Consider the following 14,292-nt stretch of genomic DNA (forward strand, 5'->3'; position numbering starts at 1 on the left):
GACCACTGATAATCTCCCTCGATCTAGAGCTCCACGCAAGATCTCCCCCCGTGGGGTCAAAATGATCACAAGAACGGTGAGCAAAAAGCCCAGAACCACATGGGGGGACCTAGTGAATGACCTGCAGAGAGCTGGGACTAAAGTAACAAAGTCTACCATCAGTAACACACTACGCCGCCAGGGACTCCACTCCTGCAGTGCCAGACGTGTCCCCCCTGCTTAAGCCAGTACATGTGCAGGCCCATCTGAAGTTTGCTAGAGAGCATTTGGATGATCCAGAAGAGGATTGGGAGAATGTCATATGAAACCAAAGTAGAACTTTTTGGTAAAAACTCTACTCGTCGTGTTTGGAGGAGAAAGAATGCTGAGTTGCATCCAAAGAACACCATACCTACTGTAAAGCATGGGGGTGGAAACATCATGCTTTGGGGCTGTTTTACTGCAAAGGGACCAGGACGACTGATCCGTGTAAAGGAAAGAATGAATGGGGCCATGTATCATCAGATTTTGAGTGAAAACCTCCTTACATCATCAAGGGCATTGAAGATGAAACGTGGCTGGGTCTTTCAGCATGACAATGATCCCAAACACACCGCCCGGGTAACGAAGAAGTGGCTTCGTAAGAAGCATTTCAAGGTCCTGGAGTGGCCTAGCCAGTCTCCAGATCTCAACCCCATAGAAAATCTTTGGAGGGAGTTGAAAGTCCGTGTTACCCAGCGACAGCCCCAAAACATCACTGCTCTACAGGAGATCTGCATGGAGGAATGGGCCAAAATACCAGCAAGTGTGTGTGAAAACCTTGTGAAGCCTTACAGAAAACGTTTGACCTCTGTCATTGCCAACAAAGGGTATATAACAAAATATTGAGATGAACTTTTGTTATTGACCAAATACTTTTTTTTCCACCATAATTTGCAAATAAATTCTTTAAAAATCAGACAATGTGATTTTCTGGATTTTTATTTTTTTCTCATTTTGTCTCTCATAGTTGAGGTATACCTATGATGAAAATTACAGGCCTCTCTCATCTTTTTAAGTGGGAGAACTTGCACAATTGGTGGCTGACTAAATACTTTTTTGCCCCACTGTATCACTCCACCTTCTAATGATTTGTACATTGTGCACACCAAGTAGTTCTTTGTGGGGGGTCGGATTGTGTCCAAGAATAGTTCTTCATTGACCATAACACTCTGCCTGTCTTCTGCACCCTTAACTTCATGTTGAGTGTATTTTTTGGATTCTTGAGACTGTTTTGGAGTACATTATTCTTTCTTGTCATATAGTTTGTACACAACTAGTCTGTTCCTGCGTCCACCAAGGATGAAATTTCAAATCACCTACCCTCAAAGTGCTTAGAGATCAGTACATCAAAAATGATCTGAGAAGCCATTGTACAAGTAGGCTTCATGTAGTCGTGGGCAATATATCGAGTCTTTAGTTCAATTTGATATTTAATAAAAAAAATCAAAATGGAAAAGGCAATATCGAGATGAATGTTCAGCAGCTTCTTCTAAATGTTAAATTAAATCCACAAAGTCTCCACTGCTCTTTCTAAGGGCTCGTTTATACTTCACGCTCAAAACGTGTATGTGCCTGCATCATGGCTGCCACATGTTCTCAGCGTTCATTTGATGCGTCCTCTGAGCAGGTCCTCAGAAATTAACACGATGCGTGCGCGAGTTGCAGTACCAGCAAAAAGTCGAGGGGCGCAGTGTGGTAAAAGTTGGAATGTGAAGTCAGAGTCTCTGTTTACTATCTACATGTGACAGAAAGCCGCTTTGCTGATCCTACGAGATCAGTGTGTGCACTTCGATGTTTGATGTGGTTAAGCAAAATGCAGACATACAGATGTATTCGTGGTGCTTTTATATTCAAGCCTCGCATATTCCCGATTTTAAAAGTCTTGCATGCCGTCTTCTGTGCTGTCTTTTTTTCTGGGGCTTCCTCTGGTCCTGACGGCAGCGGATCGCCAGCAATAGATCGCCACACTGAGCACATTAAATATATGATATTCCAACTCTCTGCACATTTAGAATCCTTAGATTTATACTTAATATCACTTTCATGATGAAAAGCATTAAAGTATGTATATTACATTTTACAGATAAATCGCTAATTTCCTTTAAATAATGAATACTCTTAATAATTACACACATGGGGTTGACACAGTGGCAGAGCATTAGCGCTGCTGTCTTGTAGGGAGTCACGTCGCTGATATTCCCTGCCTGGAGTTTCCATGTTTTCCTGCTGGGTTTCCTCGGTGTGCTCCAGTTTCCTTCCAAGGATATGCAGATTTGGGGATTTGGTGCCGCTAAAATGACGCCAGTGTATGTGTGTGCTTGTATTCACCTTGCGATGAGCGGAGGCCTCGTCCAGGGATTGTTTCTCATTCATGCCCAATGCTTGCTGGAATGGACACATCCCTGGATTTAATCAATAAACATCCTTTTCAGAGATATTGCGGTAAGGTGTCATCGAAATTTAATGGGTATTCTAGGCAGTTCACAACACAGAGAAGCCGAACATGTTCTCACCATGATAATATCTCGCACTGCCACCTGGCAGATTCCTCCAGATTTACGTAAAGTACACGCGCAAGTATAAACACTACAACGCGTCTGCTGCAGCATGTGTTGCGTGAAGTATAAATCCGGCCTTAGAGTGACTGCATTGACTTAGAGCAAGAATCAGATGAAGTGCTTAGAATTGGTAGGGTTAGCGCTACTGTTCTGCAAATAATTAGATTTTCCCAGAATGACAGTTCAAGTAGTACAGCATCTGAAGATAAAACATGTTAGTGTGTATGGAAAGTCAAACCTATATGTGCAGCATCTGCAGTATACATGATGTGTCCCTGCTAAGCAAAGCTAAATAAAGTGTTTTCTGTTCTGTTGTATAGCACATGAACAGACATGCAGCCGGGTAAAGGTATTGGGGGTTTAAGTTACAGTGACTATCGTTTTCCAAATCATACTTTTGCCTACTTTAACCTGTGCCCAGAAAATCCTCAGACTTTGTCAGTGTTCTGAAAACTTTGCTACACTAACCAGTTATTCACATCAAATCAGAAGTGACATGTAGACCTCCATCCATCTGCTTCATGCGCTCCATGACTTAAAATTTGACCTGGGCTTGTTGCTGCCTGTATCTCTCCTACTAATTAATAACATTTGTATTTAAAATTTTCTTGGACTTCAACTCTTAACTTCAACATATGATTAATTAAGGAAACGATGTTTGAAATGTCATTTGAACTGAAGGAATGATGCTTGCCATCTTCCGTTCCATGTCTCACTCCCAGGGTAACCTGCAGATGAAAACAGTAGTGGTTCCAATATAGACATCTATGGGGATACCATATATAAAAAAAATTACACTGAAGCACACAACTGGTAAAGTACCCTGGGATGGAGTTTACTGTAGTATTATCATTAATGGACTGTCCGGTCATACCTCTGTGTGTGTGTGTGTGTGTGTGTGTGTGGGTTAAATTTTCCCATACCGTGCTGTGTGGCCATGTCACTACCTTAAACAGTGCACAATGGCACATTTGCTGACCACTATTTCTTTTACATTGGTAGAAAATGGTTTGCCATGGGGAGCACACCTACCTGTTTGCTCAATCAATGATGTCAATCTTGGCCCAGGAAGAGCAGGGGGGATCTGCAGTTCGGCGTATTGCCCAGGAGGTCCAAACGTCCGCTCATAAACGGTACTTAGTTAAATACTTAGTTAAGTTTGTGTGTCCATTGCAGAGTCTGACTTTTGTGTCCATTTATGTAGGGGCCATGATGCCAGTCAGATCACATTGGCCCTCGGAACAGCAGCTGCCTACCCTCGGGCCTGCCAGGCACTCGGTGCTATGTTGTCTAAAGGAGCCTTGAATCCTGCGGATATCACCGTCCTTTTTAAAATGTTCACCAGTATGGATCCTCCCCCTGTTGAGTTGGTAAGAAGCTATTTTTTTATGCTTTTTCATTGTAGGCCATCAGTGATCAGCATTTATTTGAGATGGCACACACATTCAGTAATCCACTTGATGTAGGTCCTCATGCTGATGAAAGGAAGTTGGTCCATTGTCTTATGCCACCTTACCTGTTGATGATTTAGCCAAGGATTCCAATTTCCTCACACTATTCTTATTCTCTGTTTACTGCAGATTAGAGTTCCAGCTTTCCTTGACCTTTTTATGCAGTCTCTCTTCAAACCGGGTGCAAAAATCAACCAGGATCATAAACACAAATATATTCACATCTTGGCCTATGCCGCTAGTGTGGTAGAAATGTGGAAAAAGGTAAGTAAGTTCCCTCCATAGGCTGCACAATACTTGTCACATTCTAAATTTAAGGGCAATTTCTCAACTGCCAGGTTATACTGTATTGTTTTTGACAGACTTTAAATTAAATGCTGAGCTTTTTACCAAGTAGGCAGTCTTTTTAAACCATGAGGAAATCTTTACCAATTTGTTGTAAGTTTTTATAGCTTTTCAAACCTGATACCAAGTCCAAAGTGCTAAGGAAACTACAAAAACACGGCATTCAGTAAAATGGTCTGCTTCACTGTTTGTTTTGTGAAGAATAAACGGGTGAGCATCAACAAGGATGAGCTGAAGTCCACTTCAAAGGCCATTGAGACTGTCCACAACTTGTGCTGCAATGAGAACAAAGGAGCCACAGAGCTGGTAGCAGAGTTGAGCACACTGTACCAGTGCATCAGGTGGGCATATTGTATAAATGTTCGCTTCCAGGTCTTCCCCTGTATGTCAGGTGACTGAATCACTGAGCCTTACAGTTTTGGAGAAAATGCCAGTCATCTTATTTCTTGGACCTAAGAGGAACTGGCATGCTTAGATAATTTGTTTTATGTTTAATGACAGGTTTCCAGTTGTAGCAATGGGCGTGCTGAAGTGGGTTGACTGGACAGTTTCAGAGCCTCGGTATTTTCAGCTTCAGACTGATCACACTCCTGTTCATCTGGCCTTGTTGGATGAGGTGCATTTGCTTTTTGTTACTATTTTTTTTTTTTTTAAATCTGTGGTCATAGTGACTAGTAATGTAGGCTTAAGTAAATACCTTAAGGGAAGAGAAGTTGACTTGACCTCCAGATGGTACAAAGAAAGTAAAGTGGTGGTGATGTAAAGATCATTGATATTAGGCATCACAGAATAGCACAATAATTATTATTATTAAACAATAATAAGACAGTCAATTGTTTGCATTCCCTTAGTTTTTATTATTGTGTTATTTCCCTCTTTAGCATCCGTCATCCATTTATCATAAGAATGACCTTTTTAACACTTTGAAATCGCTTCTAGATTTTTGTTTGTTTTTTTGGTCTTGTGCCTCCCTGCTCCCCAGTACAAATAAACCCCTGCCTGTGATATACAGTGCATCCGGAAAGTATTCACAGCGCATCACTTTTTCCACATTTTGTTATGTTACAGCCTTATTCCAAAATGTGTGTAGAATTCTGAGGAAAAAAATGAATTTAATCCAACACCCCATAATGACAACATGAAAAAAGTTTACTTGAGATTTTTGCAAATTTATTAAAAATAAAAAAACTGAGAAATCACATGCACATAAGTATTCACAGCCTTTGCTCAATACTTTGTCGATGCACCTTTGGCAGCAATTACAGCCTCAAGTCTTTTTGAATATGATGCCACAAGCTTGGCACACCTATCCTTGGCCAGTTTTGCCCATTCCTCTTTGTAGCACCTCTCAAGCTCCATCAGGTTGGATGGGAAGCATCGGTGCACACCCATTTTAAGATCTCTCCAGAGATGTTCAATTGGATTCAAGTCTGGGCTCTGGCTGAGCCACTCAAGGACATTGAGTTGTCCTGAAGCCACTCCTTTGATATCTTGGCTGTATGCTTAGGGTCGTTGTCCTGCTGAAAGATGAACCATCGCCCCAGTCTGAGGTCAAGAGCACTGCCACTGAAAAACATCCCCACAGCATGATGCTGCTACCACCATGCTTCACTGTAGGGATGGTGCCAGGTTTTCTCCAAACATGATGCCTGGCATTCACACCAAAGAGTTCAATCTTTGTCTCATCAGACCAGAGAATTTTCTTTCTCATGGTCTGAGAGTCCTTCAGATGCCTTTTGGCAAACTCCAGGCAGGCTGCCATGTGCCTTTTACTAAGGAGTGGCTTCCGTCTGGCCACTCTACCATACAGGCCTGATTGGTGGATTGCTGCAGAGATGGTTGTCCTTCTGGAAGGTTCTCCTCTCTCCACAGAGGACCTGTGGAGCTCTGACAGAGTGACCATCGGGTTCTTGGTCACCTCCCTGACTAAGGCCCTTCTCCCCCGATCGCTCAGTTTAGATGGCTGGCCAGCTCTAGGAAGAGTCCTGGTGGTTTCAAACTTCTTCCACTTACGGATGATGGAGGCCACTGTGCTTATTGGGACCTTCAAAGCAGCAGAAATTTTTCTGTAACCTACCCCAGATTTGTGCCTCGAGATAATCCTGTCTCGGAGGTCTACAGACAATTCCTTTGACTTCATGCTTGGTTTGTGCTCTGACTTGAACTGTCAACTGTGGGACCTTATATAGACAGGCGTGTGCCTTTCCAAATCATGTCCAGTCAACTGAATTTACCACAGGTGGACTCCAATTAAGCTGCAACATTAATAAATTTGCAAAAATCTCAAGTAAACTTTTTTCACGTTGTCATTATGGGGTGTTGTGTGTAGAATTCTGAGGAAAAAAATTAATCTATTTTGGATATAACAAAATGTGATGCGCTGTGAATACTTTCCGGATGCACTGTACGTCCTGGGTATGACATTAATATGACATTAATCTACATGCAGCCCTGCATGTAGGCCCTCCAAACTGTAGGGAAAAATCTGGGGGTTGGTGGCAGAATTGGTACTCCATCCACCATAAAAAACCTCACACTGTTCCATTCCATCTGAACTAGTGTGGTGCTGAGGTGTCACCCGTTACATGGCTGCACTTGGGTCCTAATCTGGGATCCTGAGTTGGTTTGTCATGTGGTGGGTGTGGCAATGCGCTGTATCAGTGCATGCTAATAATCTCTCTGATATACCGTATGACTCGTCTTGAAGTCTTGTCATGTAAGTCATCGAGGTTTTTTGGATTGTCCCCCTACTTATAGCCCTCTAGGCCCAAATAAACATAAGTTTTCACGATTTATGGGCAATATTTTGTGTAAGAAATAACACCCTTTTGATAAAGAGTTAACCAACAGGTGTTTTTAGCAAAATTATCAAAAGAACTTGAGGTTTGTGTCTTCCACATCTATCAACCCCAGGGGATCAACGCCTCATGGGACACAAAAGGGTCAAAATTACTCTACTTCACAAAACTTCAACAAAAATGGACAACAGTGATATAGATGTGTAGTGTGTTGTTTTATGCAATTTCAAGGTTGCCCATCATGAATATAATATTTTTGATATCTGATTCTTTACGAGTGGCCCTAGCTTCCAAGATCCTGTACCAGAAGGTCAAACTGACAAATTTCAAACCTGAGCATGTGGGGTTCACATAAATTAGATTTCTAGTAAAGGAGCAGAAATAACATCATGTCTATGGACCACTATTGGAGGAAGCAAATTGACACATTTCTGTTACAATCGAGAATATTTAGACTAGAGCATTAAATCAAAGGAGACTTTTAATATTTCAATTATCTGACACATCTGTTCGTTTTTGTTATGTACTTGTACCTCATGAAGTAAATGAGTACATTTCTTATGAACACCCCAAATTAGGGCCACTTGCACTAATTCACATTGTCTGTGAAGATTCCCAGTCATCCAGGTGAAATTATCTGGTAGTTGAGTCATGGCAACTGGACTTCTTTCTTGTTGGGTAGATACGTTTTACTGCTCATCCAAGCAGGCTGATGAAGCTGCTTGGATGAGCAGTGAAACATACAGTGGGTACGGAAAGTATTCAGACCCCCTTCAATTTTTCACTCTGTCATATTGCAGCCATTTGCTAAAATCATTTAAATTAATTTTTTCCCTCATTAATGTACACACAGCACCCCATATTGACAGGCAAAACAAAGAATTTTTGAAATTGTTGCAGATTTATTAAAAAAGAAAAACTGAAATATCACATGGTCCTAAGTATTCAGACCCTTTGCTCAGTATTTAGTAGAAGCACCCTTTTGAGCTAATACAGCCATGAGTCTTCTTGGGGAAGATGCATCAAGTTTTTCACACCTGGATTTGGGGATCCTCTGCCATTCCTCCTTGCAGATCCTCTCCAGTTCTGTCAGGTTGGATGGTAAACGTTGGTGGACAGCCATTTTTAGGTCTCTCCAGAGATGCTCAATTGGGTTTAAGTCAGGACTCTGGCTGGGCCATTCAAGAACAGTCACACATACCTCAGTGCAAGACACATGACAGCCCGCATGGAGTTTGCTAAAAGACACCTGAAGGACTCTGAGATGCTGAGAAATAAGATTCTCTGGTCTGATGAGACCAAGATAGAACTTTTTGGCCTTAATTCTAAGCGGTATCTGTGGAGACAACCAGGCACTGCTCATCACTTGTCCAATACAGTCCCCACAGTGAAGCATGGCGATGGCAGCATCATGCTGTAGGGGTTTTTCAGCTGCAGGGACAGGACGACTGGTTGCAATCGAGGGAAAGATGAATGCGGCCAAGTACAGGGATATCCTGGACAAAAACCTTCTCCAGAGTGCTAAGGACCTCAGACTGGGCCGAAGGTTTACCTTCCAACAAGACAATGACCCTAAGCACACAGCTAAAATAACGAAGGAGTGGCTTTACAACAACTCTGTGACTGTTCTTGAACGGCCCAGCCAAAGCCCTGACTTAAACCCAATTGAGCATCTCTGGATAGACCTAAAAATGGCTGTCCACCAACGTTTACCATCCAACCTGACAGAACTGGAGAGGATCTGCAAGGAGGAATGGCAGAGGATCCCCAAATCCAGGTGTGAAAAACTTGTTGCATCTTTCCCAAGAAGACTCATGGCTGTATTAGCTCAAAAGGGTGCTTCTACTAAATACTGAGCAAAGGGTCTGAATAGTTAGGACCATGTGATATTTCAGTTTTTCTTTTTTAATAAATCTGCAACAATTTCAAAAATTCTTTTTTTTTGTCTGTCAATATGGGGTGCTGTGTGTACATTAATGAGGGAAAAAATTAATTTAAATGATTTTAGCAAATGGCTGCAATATGACAAAGAGTGAAAAATTGAAGGGGGTCTGAATACTTTCCGTACCCACTGTATCTAACTAACTAGAAAGAAGTCCGGTTGCTATGACTCAACTGCCAACTAATTCACAATCTTCTTTTGCGGCAGCCAATGAGGGGCCACTGACTTGGCCCTGTGTTTCATATCATTGTCACGCTGGATAGCCCAAGTATTCCCCGTGCACAGCTTCTGGGCTGATGAATGCAAAATTTCCTCCAATATTTTCAGATGACATGCTGCATTCATCTTGCCATCAATTTTGACTGAACTCCCTGTGTCACTGTAGCTCACACCCTCCAATATCTGCAAAGGTTCACTGCCATACTTCATGCATACTTGATGGTTGGGATGGGGTGCTTCTCTTCAAACAAATTATTGACTCTTCTCCAAACACAGAGTTTATGGTTGTGACCATAAAGTTCAATTTTGGTCTCCTCACTCCAAGTGATTCTGCTCCAGACATTTTGAGGCCTCTCTAGGTGTTGTGTGGTCTATCGTAAGTTGTCCGCTTTGTAACGCATTGACTATTTTTATACAGACTGTACAATCAAAGAAAGCGCAGGCCGTGTGCGTGTTTGTGTATTATCAGGCCAAACATTCAAAGGGATTTGAACTTTTGATTGTGGTCCTCCGTCTGTGTGTTTTTCGTTGTTGTTATGATTTCCAAAGGATGCACACAATTCTGTGATGATAAATAGCTTCACCTCACCACTATTCCTAAATAGAAGAATGTTTTTTTTCTGATCAGTAATATTTGTAAAAATGGCAAACAATTACAATTTCTGGCAGTAAAACTCATATATACATTATGTGTGTAATACAGTAATATCTTGTGCTAGCTGGCCAATGTCTAGTTTGGAGACTCAGTCCAAATCTACATGCAGAAATGGCGTTTCATTGAAACAAATTCAGCAGCCCACAATGCCGACACACTCCCTCTGGGGCGTTGTTCTTGAGAAATAAAGTACATTGTGTTTACCATTTATACAAATGACAGCTACTGACACTGAGTGACCTGAGCGAGTCACATGGCCTGTCTGTGCTCCAATTGGGAAAACCAAAAGTAATGTAACCAATTGTATCTTAAGTATTAAGTCACCTTGGATAAAGGAGTTAGCCAAATAAGTAAATGTAAGTGAACTGAAGTACAACTGACTCTGTAGTCTTTTATAAAGGAAAGTTTTAAATAAGAAGTAATAATAAAGAAATAAAGGCTGACATAACACAGGACTAATCCCATTGGAGTCCACTGACTGCCACACAGAGGAAAGCAGCTAATGGTCTGACCACAAGGGGTCTCAATCCCAGTATCCTGGGAGGCTGGTGTGCCCTCTTTAAAGCTGTTAATTGAATTTCTTGTTTATTTGCACAATTCCTGCTTTTGTTTTGCTTTATTAATGCGGACAGATCCTCAGAATTAGATTAGTACTCCATCTTTCAGTTGCTTTCTACGTTTTTTTTTTTTTTTTTTTTTCCTTTTTAAATAATCCTTTTTAAGTTATAGTGTTAGTTAGTCTGACTCAATTACACATTTTCTCAATGGTTCTCAACAGTAGTGTTAACGTTTGGGAAGAACCAGCTGTGATAATTCTGACAAATGCAATGCATTGTTTTACTGCAGGCATTACAAAATACTTTCCAATAGATGGCACTTCACAAGCATCAATGCTGAATATGCCCAGGATTGCCCTTCATTCACATTTTTCCTTGATTTACCCCTCTGCTCCAACATTTAAAAATTACAAATCAAACAATTCAGATTTGATTAAAGTGCACTTTGCAGACTTTCATTTAAAGGGATTTGCATACGTTTTGCTCACATCATGTAGAAATGATGACACTTTTTCTACATGGTCTCACTATTTCAGTGACCAGCTACAGGGTTCAAACTGGGATGATAGATCTCTAAGGCTTCCATTTTCCTTTAGAACAACCTTGTCATAAAACACTCTTGAAAAAGAAGTAAAGATTTATCCAAGATGGTCCCCAAATTTTTTATATATTTTGATTCACACTAAAAAGACACAAATGTGATGAGTTTTCAAACATGAAATTGGCACCTAAGAACATTTTTCAGAGCTGGAAGAATGCAAGGCAATTCCGAAAACAAAGACTGAACACATCATAGGTCATGTCCACACTGCTAGGTTTTAGTTTCAAAATGCAGACATTAGTATTTGTTCTCATCTTTCACCTACACTGCCCTGGCATTTTTAGCCCCCAAAGACTTTTGAAAAGCCCATATTTTTCTAACTCAACAGTGACTCACTCACCGTTGCAGTGTGGGTGGTGGGAAACAGAGTTTTGAAAATGTAGGCTCGTCATAGCATTCTGATTTGTTTGTACTCATTACTTGGCCTTTTTCTGGATTGGATCCTTTTTCATTACAACGTCTTTTTCTCTGAGTGGTCATCCATCACAAAGAAAATGACACTCCAATGTGGTAGACACAGGAGGTGCTTTCCTTGGTGCTTGTTGTGTTGCTTACAGTACCTGTAGGCATCTAAATTGCATTTTGTACAATTCGAACGCTGAATCCATGCACAACAGGCAAATAATTTACCAGCCAGTACAGCTAGTGAGAAATCCTGTGGAGGATTTTTCCATCAATGCACACATCTCCCGCATAGGTAAACAGCTAAGTCATCAACATTTTTGGTCATAAACACTAATGTGAACACAGACTTTTTAACACTAGAATCTCTGAAGCCTACGGAAAAACTCGTAATCTCGGGCCACCTTAGATCCTTTTGTACCTCTCCATCAGTGTCTTTTGTTTTGTAAAATCTTCAGTCAATACAAGCAGCCTGCTGTCCCATCGCCCGCCTTGTCAGAGCTCAGCTCGGGCAAAAAGTTCACCCAGCTCAAGAGTCTTTATCGTGGTGTGAGGTGCCTGGAGTTGTATTGGATAAATAATATATAGTTGTTCGGAATACATGCATTTCATGTCTGTTCCGTGTCTACAAAGATCTGGGTAAGTGTAGGATGACAGGAAATGCTGAACACATACCTATAATAGAAACTTTTTTCCATGTTATACTAATAATGAAGTGTTAAGACTGCAGTCCAAATATCAAATAAACATATGTGCTTTTATTCTAGAATATAACCAAAGTAATAAAGAAAAAAAAATCATTCAATTACATGTTGCTGTCAGTGAGTTAAAACCCAAGCTCAAATGTCAGTTCAGAGGAAGTTGATGTTTATTCTTGGATGGTGCAATGGTAAGAACTGCTGCTTTATAACCTAAAGGTTCCGTCCACGTTTTGAGTAGTGCACTGCTATTATTACTGTAATATAATAAAAACATACATTTTATTTGAGTTTGTAACACTGTTTAAATTTTGGCCTCTTGTAAAAGTTAGCTCTTGTTTTTTTATTACTCAGTTTATGGCATTTATCTCCATTCTTTTCACAAGAGCAGCGATGACCACAGTAACAACAGACAGCTTCTTCACAGCACTTCTGCTGGCTAATAGACTGGTGTACTGCAATACAACTCTGCTTGGCAGCACAAGTAAAATGGGACTTCCACCTGTAGCTAAAGTCACACTTGAAATGTATGCATTCCAAGTAACAATATATCATTTACCCTGTACAACTCCAGGCACCTCACACCACGATAAAGAGACTTGAGCTTGGAGAACTTCAGCTCCGTTGGGGGGTGTGGGGACAGCAGGCCGCTTGTGCTGAGCGATACATGTACAAAACAGACGCTGATGGAGAGGTGTGAAGGAATGTAAGGTGGCCCAGGATTACGAGTTTTTTCTTAGGCTTCAGGGATTCTAGTGTTAATGTAGTAGTACAGGCATAACCTTAACTGGCTACAGAAGACAAGTGGAGGCCATTGTATCTTTCACAGGAGGTGCTAATCTGGTGCTACCAAGGTGCCTAAACATTTGCCAGAATGACCATATGAATGTGAAGAAAGAAACTGTCGCCATACCATGTTGCACTGCAGTCAACTTCTCGGACCTGATTTATTAAAGACCACAATACGCTGTAACCTTTAACATTTGAACCCGTGTTCACAAGTCTCTCCCCTAACATTTTTTTTTAATTGGCAGATCAGCACATGTCACCAGTTGCTGCACCCACAGGTCCTTCAGTTACTCACAAAACTATTTGAGACGGAGCATCTGCAGCTGGATGTCATGGAGCAGGTGAGCAGATGCTTCTGTCTCAAACACAGAGGGGTGCATATGATGAGGGAGCGTTACTCTGTGCCCCTTTAATTAGTATCCTTTTTTTTTTTTCCTTCCACTAGCTAGAGCTAAAGAAGACTTTACTGGACAGAATGGTCCACCTACTGAGCAGGGGGTATGTGCTGCCTGTTGTGGCCTACATCCGCAAGTGTCTGGAGAAGCTCAATACTGACATTTCTTTGATCAGACATTTTGTAACCGAGGTGAGTGCAAAGACTGAGCCATCTTTGGTCGGCCGTCAGTGCTTAGGTGTCTGACCAGTAAGAGACTGAATTTCACTGCAGGTCTTGGATGTGATCGCACCGCCTTACACCACAGATTTTGTGCAGCTTTTCTTGCCCATTTTGGAAAATGAAAGTATTGCTGGAACAATCAAGGCAGAAGGAGAACACGACCCAGTGACGGAGTTTATAGGTGAAGTTCTTAATGGGTTTCTGGTCTCAGCAGCTTTCCAGCACGTTGTTCTGACTCTCCCCACCCATCCCTCTTGTTTTTCAGCTCACTGCAAAGCAAACTTCATCATGATGGTATAACGGGCAGGTGATGCGATGGCACAATGAATGGCTTGTTCAACAGATACAGACCTTCCATCTTCATTTTTCACATGACAATGAGTCGCACTGAATTTTGAGGTAGAGGTAAAAACGGCCATTGAGTCGTGTTCTGTGATAAAATTACTACTTTATGAACTGAGGAGATGTATGGTGAGCATCAAACTACACATTGTGGTGCTCTGAAAGGAAACTGAACCAGACCAGTGCCACTGATTGGCCTAATGTACTCCAGAGCCGCTGCTACTCCCAGACTGGCGTGCTGGACTTTTTTTTTTTTTTTTTAAATCACAAAAAATAAAAACAAATTCAGACAGACCCA

The 14,292-nt window shown here is 41.4% G+C and overlaps 1 protein-coding gene across 1 annotated transcript in view; it reads left to right on the forward strand.

The window, feature by feature from the left end:
- Positions 1 to 14,286, forward strand: part of nelfcd (negative elongation factor complex member C/D) — a 37,448-nt gene extending 23,162 nt beyond the window's left edge. The window contains exons 7-15 of the mRNA XM_028811948.2: positions 3,582 to 3,712; positions 3,784 to 3,949; positions 4,160 to 4,294; positions 4,577 to 4,716; positions 4,877 to 4,991; positions 13,282 to 13,377; positions 13,482 to 13,622; positions 13,704 to 13,833; positions 13,918 to 14,286. Coding sequence (XP_028667781.1) covers positions 3,582 to 3,712; positions 3,784 to 3,949; positions 4,160 to 4,294; positions 4,577 to 4,716; positions 4,877 to 4,991; positions 13,282 to 13,377; positions 13,482 to 13,622; positions 13,704 to 13,833; positions 13,918 to 13,952 — 1,089 coding nt within the window. The 3' untranslated portion in view covers positions 13,953 to 14,286. The remainder of the gene's footprint in view (positions 1 to 3,581; positions 3,713 to 3,783; positions 3,950 to 4,159; positions 4,295 to 4,576; positions 4,717 to 4,876; positions 4,992 to 13,281; positions 13,378 to 13,481; positions 13,623 to 13,703; positions 13,834 to 13,917) is intronic.
- Positions 14,287 to 14,292: the final 6 nt, after the last annotated feature.

The sequence above is a fragment of the Erpetoichthys calabaricus genome, chromosome 10, assembly GCF_900747795.2.
Source record: "Erpetoichthys calabaricus chromosome 10, fErpCal1.3, whole genome shotgun sequence".
Lineage (NCBI taxonomy): Eukaryota > Metazoa > Chordata > Cladistia > Polypteriformes > Polypteridae > Erpetoichthys > Erpetoichthys calabaricus.